General features: G+C 36.5%; 2 protein-coding genes and 1 non-coding gene across 3 annotated transcripts; 1 reads left to right on the top strand and 2 right to left on the bottom strand.

Annotated features, from left to right (window-relative positions):
* Positions 1-837: 837 nt before the first annotated feature.
* TRNAS-GCU lies at positions 838-919 on the bottom strand. Its single transcript has one exon. It is a non-coding gene; the product is annotated as a tRNA-Ser (tRNA).
* A 112-nt stretch (positions 920-1,031) lies between these two features.
* On the bottom strand, positions 1,032-3,240 carry LOC104802629. Its single transcript, XM_010526327.2, has one exon. It carries the CDS (start codon positions 2,625-2,627, stop codon positions 1,338-1,340), a length of 1,290 nt encoding a protein of 429 aa, XP_010524629.1. The 5' UTR covers positions 2,628-3,240; the 3' UTR covers positions 1,032-1,337.
* A 4,840-nt stretch (positions 3,241-8,080) lies between these two features.
* LOC104802623 lies at positions 8,081-10,337 on the top strand. Its single transcript, XM_010526314.2, has 4 exons — positions 8,081-8,588; positions 8,844-8,893; positions 9,415-9,485; positions 9,584-10,337. Exons 1-4 carry the CDS (start codon positions 8,313-8,315, stop codon positions 10,114-10,116), a joined length of 930 nt encoding a protein of 309 aa, XP_010524616.1. The 5' UTR covers positions 8,081-8,312; the 3' UTR covers positions 10,117-10,337.
* Positions 10,338-12,411: the final 2,074 nt, after the last annotated feature.

Raw genomic sequence — 12,411 nt, 5'->3', positions numbered from 1 at the left:
GGCGGGGGGGGGGGAGAAGCAGGGATTATATACAGACACGGTAATCGGAGGAGGCAGGAGACGGAGATGGTTGTGTCCTTGTCTTGTTCATATCGGTGAAAGCCATTAATGGTGGCTCTCTGTTTTTGTCTTTATGCCACTTTAAAAAAACACGAATCACCATTCACGAAGGAAGGTGTTCTACTTTTGGTTGCTCTTTTTTTTTTACTTTTTTGTTATAAGAATATTACATGACGAGATTTGGACCGTCTCAAATATACCATGACGAATTCTGATCGAATTCATGCTTTTGTGATGCTTCTCTCGATATTTTATATTTTGTACAACAAAAAAGGGTAGAGCATATATAACTAAATTAGCATTTAAAAGTTTAGAACTGTTTCTCTTTTACATTATTTTTGTATAGGATGTATTATTAAACTAGAAAATTTTATAATATTATTTTAATAGGTCGATAATAATGTTATAATAATATTTAATATTATATTGTTCAGTGGCTCGATTTCGTGCATCGAATAACGAGAGAGAACGCTCCTTCCCGCAAAACACCATTTGAAAAAAAAAACGACTTTTTTTTTACGACCAATAAATGCACGACCTTTCTTCTTTCTTTCCTTTTTTTTTCCTTAGAAAACAGCAGTTGTTGAGTTGAGGTTTATTTTTCACGAAAATTAGGCCAATCGTAATATCCTGAAAATAAAAAAGTAAATTATTACATCTCCGAAGAAATAAAATAATTTATGCGGTTCGAAATTGAATCTTTGTACTTTTTAAGTGAGAGATTGCTAAATAGGTTATATATGAGAATTTAAATTAAAAAAAAAAAAAAGAGGCTGTCGTCGCCTGAGAGATTCGAACTCTCGCGGGGAAACCCCATGTACTTAGCAGGCACACGCCTTAACCACTCGGCCAAAGCGACAGACAATGTTTTATCAACTTAAAACCAATTTCGTCATTTTCCACTTGGAGCCTTTGCTTCACCATAAATAACTATGATAATATAATGTCCGGATACAAATTAATATCCTCTGTTTCCATGGCTTAATCCTTTTATTATAAGCTTGACAACAGTTACAACTTACAACACAGCTGATAATGATATCCTCCCCCACCCTCTCCATGGACCGAAATTGCGACCAAATTCAATCGGAATACATTTCTCCTTCAATATTCGGTCTAATATCAAAAAACCCAGAAACACCAAAACCGAGCAAAGAGAACAATATTTTAAAAAAAATTACAGTCTTACATCATATCGACCCCTGCAAGTCTGCTAACGTCTGTGTCACCAAGGCGAAACTTGCTGCGGATAAATGGAAAGCTCGCGTTGTCTTCTTCTAGGTCAACCTCCTCCTCCTCGGCGGACGAGAATCTACACTGTCTACATCCGAAACCCTCGAAGTGTTCTCGTTCCTCCTTCTCGAAGACGAGGTCGAAAGGGCCATAGAGTCGATCTCCAATGCATCGATCTGACTCTCCGAGTTTATAACAGCTGCAATGCTTGAGAAAGAATCTCTGTCATCAACAACAACAGGAGGGTGGTTCTGCTCTTGGTTTCCCCCTAATGGATGATACCTCACGTAGGCGTCGACCACTGATCCGAATGCAGAAGAGAACGGTGAGATTCTCGCAACTCTGTGCGATTGCAACTGTCTCCTGATCAACAGAGGATGGAACCTCGGGGGTTCCCCTTCAAGGTCGGGGGCGACACTCGGGTTGAGATCAATTTCATCTGATGGTGCAGCGGCAGCAGCAACACTGGCCGAGTTCTGTTCTCCTCTAATTCCTCTAGATGTCATAAACCGGTTAAGAATTGAACTGGCACGTTCATGCACTCTTTCTGACGCTTCGCGGTTACTAAAATCCGGGATTAGGGTTGAGTCCCTGTCGAATCTACCCTGTATACGTCTAATCATCTCTTCCATGGGTATGATAAATGGCGACCTTTGAAGAGTCTGCCTCAAACTCTCAATTCGGCGGGCATGGGGTCTCATAGGGATCTTAGTATCTGGATTCTCTTCAGACTCTCTTCTATGGTTCCCTCTACCATAAATCGGTGTCACGGTTTTCTGGGTCACCTCCCCTTTGCAAACTGGACATTCCTTTGCATCTGAGATTTGCAACCACTGGTAAAGACAGGGCCAGCAAAAGAGGTGGCCACAACAAGTGACGACCGGTTCTTTGGCCAAGTCCAAACATATATTACAGTCAAAAAAAGCCCCATCGCTGCCATTGCTCTTCTCGTTATCCCCTTTCTTCTCCGAGAAACTGTCCTCTATCACTCCATTCCCATTCTCGCACGTTTTCGAGTCATCGTTGCCTCTCGCCTCAGCGGCGATACTGTCCTCGCCAGTCTGCAAGGCAGCTCCATTTGCGGAACTGCCCATCAGTTGGTTCAGTTCTATCGCCAGGCTCTGGGTCTCAGCAAGTATAGGAAGATTGAGCTGTCTGAAACGTGACCGATGTCGTGTCCTAATCCTTGTCACAGCTTCAGAGGCTCTCTCAGAAGATTCGTTGATCCAATCCGCCAAACTCACAACATCATTTGGCGTCGGCTGTAAACCTGACTCAGGAGCAGGACCCAGGTTCAAATCCAGGTTCATCGTGTCCGGTATCTCCTCACTCATCACGAATTCCGGAACCCAATATTACAACCTCTCCAGAAACTTTAGAAACAGAATAAATTAGCTCTATTGTTTCCCAGACGAACAACCTTACTTATTCCATTACTGAGCAAAACTCGGATCTCCAAGCTGCTTTGCACAGCATAATCGGAAACCCCCAATCAGAAACCCTATCCCGCAAATTCCATAAAGAGAAACCCGCATCTTAATGAATCCAGATCGAATAAAACCCTAGCCCTTGCTCTTTACCAAGAGGGCAATCTCGACAAGATTCTCGCAGAAAAACCAAAACTGAGACAAATTTGGGGAAATCGTAACAAAAGAATCCGGAGCCGGGAAGAGAACAATAACGACATATAGAAAAACGAACAGACGAGTTTGGTTGACGGTCAACTCACGAGAGAGAACAAATCCGAGCTCGTGAATCAGCTGGCGCTCCGATTCATCACTGAGCCGCGAACGAGTGGGCTCGTCATGGAACCCGCCATCTTTCGTACGATCAAACCTCGTCAATCGGCGAGTGAGAGGAATAATGAATTGGAGCCTCAGAGCATGAGGGAGGGAAGAAGGAGGTAGTAATCCTGTACGATTCGGACTAGGCTAATGAATTCTAAATCCTCCTCGAATACATTAATCGGACGGCTACTATCAATAATTATGGATCGAATTACGACAACGATTATAGAGTGAAACTATATATATATATATATATATATAGTAACGAAACGATAACTATAAATAGAGTTAGAGACGTCAGTCCGTATTTATTAAATAATTTGTAATCATCGACTCCGTATACACGGCCGTATCGAGGCCCATGGGCCGAAAACAAATGAGTTGCGAACAAGCCACGTGGCAAGCAGCGTACGATAGCACGTGAAGCCGGTCCCCATCTATCCTACACAGAAGATAATTTTAAAAAAAAAAACAATAATATGTCGTCGTCGTCGTCGTCGATTGTAGCTTAATGTGACATGCCAACCCACATCCCACCTCTCCCCATCGGTGCAACATTTACATTTTGTCCCTCTTTTCATTTTTTTTTTCCCGTTATTACTCTAAATGGCGATGACTATGATCATGATGATCATCATGATCGATGTGCATACATAAGAAAGGAAGAAGAAAAAGAAAGCCGCTTCACTTGTATCTATATTCATTTTGTTCTATAATTAAAATTTCAAAGGGCATCATCATCATGTTAGATACATACATTTATGTAATATAAGAGTGTATTTCACAAAATCATTCTAATCTTGAGGTTAATAAAGGATTCGAATCTTCTAAACAAGTCTTTATAAATAATTTAGGCCGATTTTATATTTTGTGTTTGTGGGCATCCCAAAAGTAGAGATGGACCTACTTAATTTAGGGCAAACAAGTCTTTATAAATTTTAAATAAAATTGATAAATACTCTATAATAAAATTAAATTTATCCCTACGAAATTATATTTACATTACTATTGTCTTATTTATAAAACTTTTTGGTTCCGTTATCGTCGAAGGGTAGCTAGCACCTATGGGTTAAGACTTAAGTGAGATGTATTTTCATATAAATAAACAAAACCCATTTTTCCATTATCAAAGTTCATTTTCGGGACGGATATAAAAAAAATGTTATCGTAATATTAAAAGGAGGGCGGAACTTGAGGCTGTATGAGTTTTTACAAATTAATACATAGATCGAATTATTATGCAAAAAATCGAATAATAAAATTACATATTATCATGTATGTCTTGCGTTTTCATCGCCTCATCTTTTTTTTTTTTGGTATAGTGGGGAACCTCCCCTACAGTCTTTCGGAGCCGAACACCAGACAACGCAACGCCTCTCAACCTAATGAATCGGACGAAAACGGCATTGGACAGTATCGCGGACAGTAAAACCCCACTGTCACACGCAATCGAGCCTGCAACACACGTGGGAGGTAAATTAGCCGTAACTGACAAGCGATAGGTGAATGGCAAGGAGTCGAACCCTCAATTTCTCGATATATTATTCATGTTCCTTGCCAATTCAGTTGGGTTTCCCTCCTTATTCTGGTTACAAGACACCGTAAAAAGCGTTTTCTATTACCACTTTTAATTGCATGAATACAAGAGCACGTAGTTAAAAAAATTACTCTTATATATGGCATGGGAATGGATCCGATTTCCTTTATTTGGATGTACCTGCAGGATGAGTTATCTTACAAGTCTTCGGTCCAAAAATAAAAATATGAATGCATGCAGAAGAAATAATACATCTGTTTTTTTTTTTTTGTTCCGTCACAAAAGCATTTATTATATATGTATTGTGTCGAGGGAAATATTATAAGATCTGTAGCATAAATAATTGGATTTGGACAAATCTCAAACAAACAAAAAAATACATCAAACTTATCATTTTTTACGGAACAAAACTTAAACTTTATTTTTATCGAATAAAACTTTAACTTCATTTTTTAAGTCGAACATAAATCTGAATTTTATAGTTATTATTATTTTTAAACTTAAATAATGATATATGATATACTGTATATGTCAAGTCAACACTTTGACCATATTTGATACATCATAATACACATATCACGATATATATCAGTACGTCACACGTCAATAATAAATTTAAAAATGATAATTATTAGGGAGAATCGCCGTAAAATACCTGTACTTTTTTCAGGTGTCAATTTAATACCTGTACTTTTTTAATTACCGAATAATATCTATACAATTGGTTTTTTCCGAAATAAATTCCATATTTTTAAATTACTGACCAAAAATCTCTACCGTCAAATAACCGCCACGTAGACAAACGGAAATCTTGGCGGCAAAATTCTCAACATCTCTCCTAATTATCACGCCATGTCATAGTCACGTCAGAAATTAAATAAATAAATTAATTAATTAATTAATAATAATTAATTAATTAAATAAAAAAAATCATAAAAATAAATAATAAAAAATATATATACACATATACATAAATATATGTACATACGTATATAAACATATACATACACACATATATACATATATATACATACATATAAACACATATATATATATACCAATACATATATATACATATACACATATATATATCAATACATATATATACATATACATACATACATATACATATATATACACATATATATGCATATATATACACATATACATACATATAAATACATGCACACATATATAAATATATATATCAATACATATATATACATACACATATATATATATATATGTATATATACATATACATACATACATATAAACACATACATATATAAATACATACATAAATATATATATATATATATATATATATGTATATATATATATATGCATATGTATATATACATGCTACATATATATACATATATATAAATATATGTATATACATGTATTTATGTATATATATGTATATGTATGTATTGTGTATATATATATGTATGTGTTGTATATATATTTATGTATGTATTTATGTATATATGTATGTGTTGTATGTATTGTGTATATATATATGTATGTGTTGTATATATATGTATATATATGTGTATATGTATATGTGTATATATATGTATATTTTTATTATTTATTTTATTAATTATTATTAATTCATTTATTATATATTAATTTTTTATTTAATTTCTGACATGGCTATGACATGACGCGATTTATTTAGGAAAAAACCAATTGTACATGTATTATTCAGTAATTAAAAAAGTATAGGTATTAAATTGAGACCAGTTAAAAGTACAAGTATTTTACGAAGATTCTCTCCAGCTATTATAAAGTTTAAGTTTATCTATAATTTAATAATCAAGTTGATGTTTTATTTGATAAAAAATAAATTTTAGGTTTTATTGTGTGAAAATCGATAAATTTAAGACTTTTTTGAGATTTTTCTTAGATAATTCTATGTAATGCGTTAATGGCTAATGACTAATTACAATGAATATCTATTATAGAATTATATTCTTAATAGAATTAATGTTAATGTCCTAATAAGATTAGCTTCTAATTAGATAATTCTAACTCACTATACAAATACTAATCTAGTTTAACTCGATCCAATAAAAAACATACACAAATTCGAGACTAAAACTGTAACAATCTACATGCCCTATTCAACCATATCCCGCGATAACGCACCATTAAAGACTTAAATGCATAGATATAAACATAGGGGGTAAAAATAAGAGAGAATAAGAATAGAGGGGGAATAGTGAAAAAGCCGTCTTAATCAGGGGGTCCATTGGTTAAAGTGGGACCTACTCAAAGGTACCCCTTCTTCCCACACTTTGGATAAAAACCTCCCCACCCACTTTGTCTCTCTCTGCCAGGCTGGCAATAGGGGGAGGGGAGAGAGAAGCCACACCGTCCGTACCCTGTCCGATACTATTCTTTCTTCCACCGGCTACCTTCTCTCCCGGTAAATTCTCGCACGTGCTCCCCACGTGCACTCCTCACTATATTCACCTTTTATTTCCCCAACTACAATTTTTCTTTTTCATTTTAGCTTAAATTGTTTTATTAATAATGATTTATTTATTGACTTAAACTACAGAAAAACCCCCAATGATTAGTCTGTGCTGGACTTCTTCGGCATATTCTTTTCCCCCTTTTAGGATTTAATAAAGAAATTATTTATATTTAATCACTGTCATATTTCATATTCTTTTCTTTTTGGATATATAAATACACACACACATAAAGGATAGTCTTAAAATTATATTTACTTTTTATCTATTAATTATTCTTCAATGACAAGGTCTACTGCATATAAATCACATAGAAATTATAGGTTAATTTATCCAAATTTAATTTTGTTAGGTTATTTGTTACATTAATACTCACGGCGGTTTTTAGACCACAACGACATACTTAAACCAAACACTGTCTTGACTAGAGGTGGCCATTTCGGTTATTAACCGAATAATCGAGTCGAATCGAACCGAATAAGGCATAACCGTAGCCGAATCGAACCCAACATCAAAACCGAACAGTTATAATTTTTTTAAACCAGAAAAACCGAAACCGAAACCGAACCAAACCGAATAAAAAATAACCGAAAAAATCGAGAGAATAACCGATAATTTCTTTGGAAAATTGAACTTTTTACCAAAACCGAACCGAACCCGAACCGAACTGAACCGAAATTTATATAAAAACCGAATGGTTATAGTTTTTCTATAACCGAAATAACCGAACCCGAATATAACCGAACCGAAACCCGAATTGGCCACCCCTAGTCTTGACAGTGTGTTGAATCTTCCCAGAATTTGATGTTATAAAAAGCCGTATAATTATATGTATTGCAGTTTCTCATAATATTTTCAGGGTTAAAAACATTAAATGATGTTCTAATAATACTATCGTTTTATTTAATTTTTGTAATTCTGATGTTAATAAATGGGTTTATTCTCTGGCGTTCTCCTCTATGGCCTCTTCCTCACAATTACTACTACTTGCTTTTTGGGTGCAACAAAATAAAAAAGTTAGAGAGAGAGAGAGAGATGAGCTCCAGAGAAGAAACTCAATACACAACCATAAGAAAATAAAAAAAAAAACTTTTTTTTTTCATTCTCTCTCCCACTAAATTTTCCTTCTTTGGTTATCTGGGTCCGTACACGCCGAGTGCAAAAATCACGAGATTTTGAAGGAATCTTAACCAGCGAGAGTGTTCGTCCATGAGGATCCGGAAACGACAAGTCCCTCTTCCTTTGTCGTCTCTATTACCTGTCCCTCTCTCAGATCTCTACTCCAACCGCTCGCCGGCGATCACCCACGGCGGCAGCGGGGGGGACGATGGGTGTAGAGGCGATGCTCCTCCTCATCCTCCGTCGTCAGATCTTTCTGATGGGTTGATCCGACGGTGGAGCATCGACGGCTATGGTTTCTCCGATCACAGAGCTCATGATGATGACGAAGATGGGAAGAAACCAAAGGAGGAGGAGGCAGCTTCGGTGAGTAACACGGAACCATAAGAGATAACGAACTCTACTCTTATTATTATTCACCCCATGGAAGGAGAAAAAATTGAACTTTTGGGTGCACTTATGTTGCGTACGATCATATAGAGCATGCTTTTGCTTTTGCTGGTGAAAACAACTGTCCTGATTTGCACTGGAAAAGACCTGTTCGATTTCTCTGCAGATCTTGGAACAAAATTTCATCTCTTCTTCTGATTTTTTTTTTTTGGGTTGATGATTTGTTCAAAGGGCCATAAAAGGATTGAAGGAGGAGAAGATGAGAGCGATGAAGCGGGCAGGTGAGTGAATCTGAGAAGATCACGTTTATCTGCTTTTCCTCCTCCCCTTTAAAGCCCCCTCCTTTCATGGACTTTACGCTCCAAGAACCAAAAAAAAAATCAAGCTTTTAACAAAAAGATGGAATTTTGATGCAAACCCAGTAAAGGAAAACGGCTAAAATTTTAAAATTTCATACTTTTGAGAGTTAAGAAACGGGTTTAGGTATGCGTAAATGTTTAATTGTTGTCTTCCTTCCAATTATTCCGGAGGCGATGAATCTGGATCAGTTCGGTAGCTTCAAGCTTACATTATCTTTTTGTGTGTTGTATCTCGTCCCCTATACTCATTTGGTATACGTACGTGTATATACGAGTATAAATACAAGGTAGATATATACAACTCACGGTGGTGCACATTAGCATGGGATGCTTCTAAATATATATGGTCCCCATGTCGATACATCGTGTTCTATTTTTTGCACTCATAAATCTCTTTCATTGTCTTGCTAATAGTCTTGCACCGCTTTGCTTCTATTGCGTAGCAAGAACGTCGATCCGGGTCCAGAAACAGCTGTCGGAAACCCCTCGCGAGAATCAAGCTCTCCATCGCAAGGTAAGCAAGAAGACTCGAGCAGATCATCGTAATAAGCACTACGGTTTTGTCGGCGGTACGTATTACATGTGTCGTGTTTGTTCTCTTGGTTGCACCAGAGGGCCAAAAGGTTGTTCCTTTGAAGAAGAGAAGAGGGGTTAGCTCTGAAGAAGATAACGACAAAGCCATGGCGAGCGTTAACATGGAGATGAAGATGAAGAAATGCGTGGGAGAGATCAAGAAACCGGGAGGAGCGGATGAAGATGGAGGTAAGTTCGGTTCCATGGCGTCAAAGGGACGGAAGAAAGCGAGGGGAAGTGCGTTGGCTGTAGGATCAAGGTGCAGCCGCGTGAATGGGAGAGGATGGAGGTGTTGCCAGCAAACCCTCGTCGGGTATTCACTGTGCGAGCATCATCTGGGGAAAGGACGGCTAAGGAGCATATCGGCCAGTTCGAAAAACGGGCATGGCAAGAAGAAGGAAAGAAACTCGACGATGAAGATGACAAACTCGTCGGAGGAGGAGACGGCGAAGAAGAAGAAGAAGAGGGTGAAGCTTGGGATGGTGAAGGCTCGTTCCATAAGCAGTTTGCTTGGACAGACTTCTAGCACTGATCAGATAGCTGCACCAACAGATCAGTATGGTGATAAGTGACCTGGAGATCAACATATGATCATGAAGTTTCCTTGTGTTATAATCTGTATGTAGCTGTGTACGTACGTATTTATGTACGTATATACATGTAATGTACATGTGTGTGTAGTGTGCTTGACGAAGAGACACGGGAAGTACTTCGGTGTTTGCTATCGTGTTTTATGTATGCTGTGCAACTTATGCACGTACTTTCCTATATATTTAGCTGTTGCCTTTTTTAACTATACACACATATATACATATATATATATATATGTGTATATATTACTAACGGTAACAATTACTTTGACTAAAATTGTTAATGTACATTTTTTTTGGTAAAGGTAATGTACATTTTATATAGTGGTGTTCGAAATTAGTCGTGCATGCATGCTTGAGAACATGATTTCTAAAGAAGTAAAGATAATAGGTTTGAGAATTTATTTATGAATTTAATGTTAAAATTTGAGGAATAATATTTTTTATTCACTCTCAAAATAATATATAAATAGATCAAAATTTTACATTGAATAAGTAAAATAGATATAGTAATAAATATTTTTAAATATATATTTTCCGGATTTGATAAGATCTCCATTATACGATATATTTCGTAATATTCATCTGATATATCTCAACAACATCTTTCAAATTGGAGTGTGGAAATCAAGAAACGTCAAACTTGGAGAAAAGATGATCAAACGCATGTCGCTTGAACCACATCACCTTGGAATTTGTGTAAGTAGAAGATATAACTTGAAAACAAATCAAACAAACTGCAGTATTGTAAATTTGACAACACGCAAAAAGAATCGTACGATGATAACAAAAAACTGATGACAATCGCAGTGTAAAAAAGAAATCTCGAGAATAACTATGATTCGTCCGAAATTGAAAGACAATTACGCAAAAGCATTTAGTGACAATAAATTTTTGCAAGAGAGAGATGATTTGCGTTTATGCGAATAATCTTTTGAAACATATGAAATTATGAGAGAAAAGTTAAAATGAAAAAAATGACTCTCTTATTCTTAAAAAAACTCGAAATGATATTACCACTGGATCGATATATCATCGTCATCTTCATCTTTACTCTCATTGTCAACCACCATTTTTTTTATGAAATTACCAATAAACTAGAAAAAATCAGAAACTCTGATACCATGTAGAAATTTACGGAATGATATTTTTTTATTCAATCTCAAAATAACATATAAATAGATGAGAGTTTTACATTAAATAAGTAAAGTAGATATAATAATAAATATTTCTAAATATGTATTGTCCGGATTTAATAAGATCTCCATTATACGATATATGTCGTAATATTCTTTAAGATCCGGTATATCTATAACACTTAATATATATATACACACACCTATACAATTATGTTGGGGTTCCTGGGATCTCATGAGCGAATCCTATTCCTAAGAGATCGATTTTAGGGTTTGCGCAGCGGATGTAAAACAAAAATTTAATAAAACCCTAGAACCATGCTTCTATGATTCGTAGAAACGTTAGAACGCTTACCTCAATCGATTTGGGGCCTGTATCAATTGAAGAATTCATCTGTTCACGAAAGGGAGGAAGAATACCTCGCCCTCTACACGTATCCATACCTCGGGATGGATTCCAACGGTTGGAACTTTTTTGATAGGATCCGAATCTGCTATTCGGTTTTGTGCTTCGAGAAAAAGAGACTTCGATCACTTTTCAAACCTCTTGGATCTTCCAAAAGGTCTGTAGAAAAGTTCTAAAGTCGGCCACACCAATTAGGGTTTTTAATCTCCTTCTTATAAGGTGATTCAACCCTAATTTCGGTTTAATTTTGGAAAAACCTGAAGCCCGGAACGGACGGTCTGCCATTAGTGGACCGTCCGTTCCAGACCTTCTGGAACAGACAGTCCGTTCTGGACCTTCGGGTCTGGACCTGGCGGACCGTCCGTTTCGGACTTCTGGTCTGTCCGTTCCAGACCCTTCCGTCTTGATTTTTCCGTTGTTTTCTCGTGCGTTTTGTCATTCCCTGCGTATGTGACCCTGTAGACTCATTCGATATAGCAGTATAACCCGAAATCTCTATTACGGATATACAAGTCATAGGCGGTCTCTAGCAAGACACTATGACTACCTATCTCGAATAGAGTTTGTTCGTGATCTTACGAATGCCAGTGGTGATTCCGGTTGATGATCCTTTTGTATCGCGATATCATATGTCGAACATAAGGTATGGACAAGCCACCTTATCTGATTCGACTGCTTTCTCGTTCACTGAGTTCGACTGTCTGAAATAGACGACGTTCGTCTATAGTGCGGCCA

This window comes from Tarenaya hassleriana, unplaced genomic scaffold, assembly GCF_000463585.1.
Source record: "Tarenaya hassleriana unplaced genomic scaffold, ASM46358v1 Cleome10, whole genome shotgun sequence".
Lineage (NCBI taxonomy): Eukaryota > Viridiplantae > Streptophyta > Magnoliopsida > Brassicales > Cleomaceae > Tarenaya > Tarenaya hassleriana.
Note: the sequence above shows the minus strand (reverse complement) of the source record. Positions and strands in the feature narration are given on the sequence as shown.

Bases quoted from the DNA above. Each gene is read 5' to 3' on its own strand.
- LOC104802623 (XM_010526314.2), top strand. From the start codon at position 8,313: ATGAGGATCCGGAAACGACAAGTCCCTCTTCCTTTGTCGTCTCTATTA. The intron at 8,589-8,843 runs GTGAGTAACACG...ATTTGTTCAAAG, and splicing joins AGGAGGAGGAGGCAGCTTCG to GGCCATAAAAGGATTGAAGG. The intron at 9,486-9,583 runs GTAAGCAAGAAG...TGGTTGCACCAG, and splicing joins ATCAAGCTCTCCATCGCAAG to AGGGCCAAAAGGTTGTTCCT.
- LOC104802629 (XM_010526327.2), bottom strand. From the start codon at position 2,627: ATGAGTGAGGAGATACCGGACACGATGAACCTGGATTTGAACCTGGGT.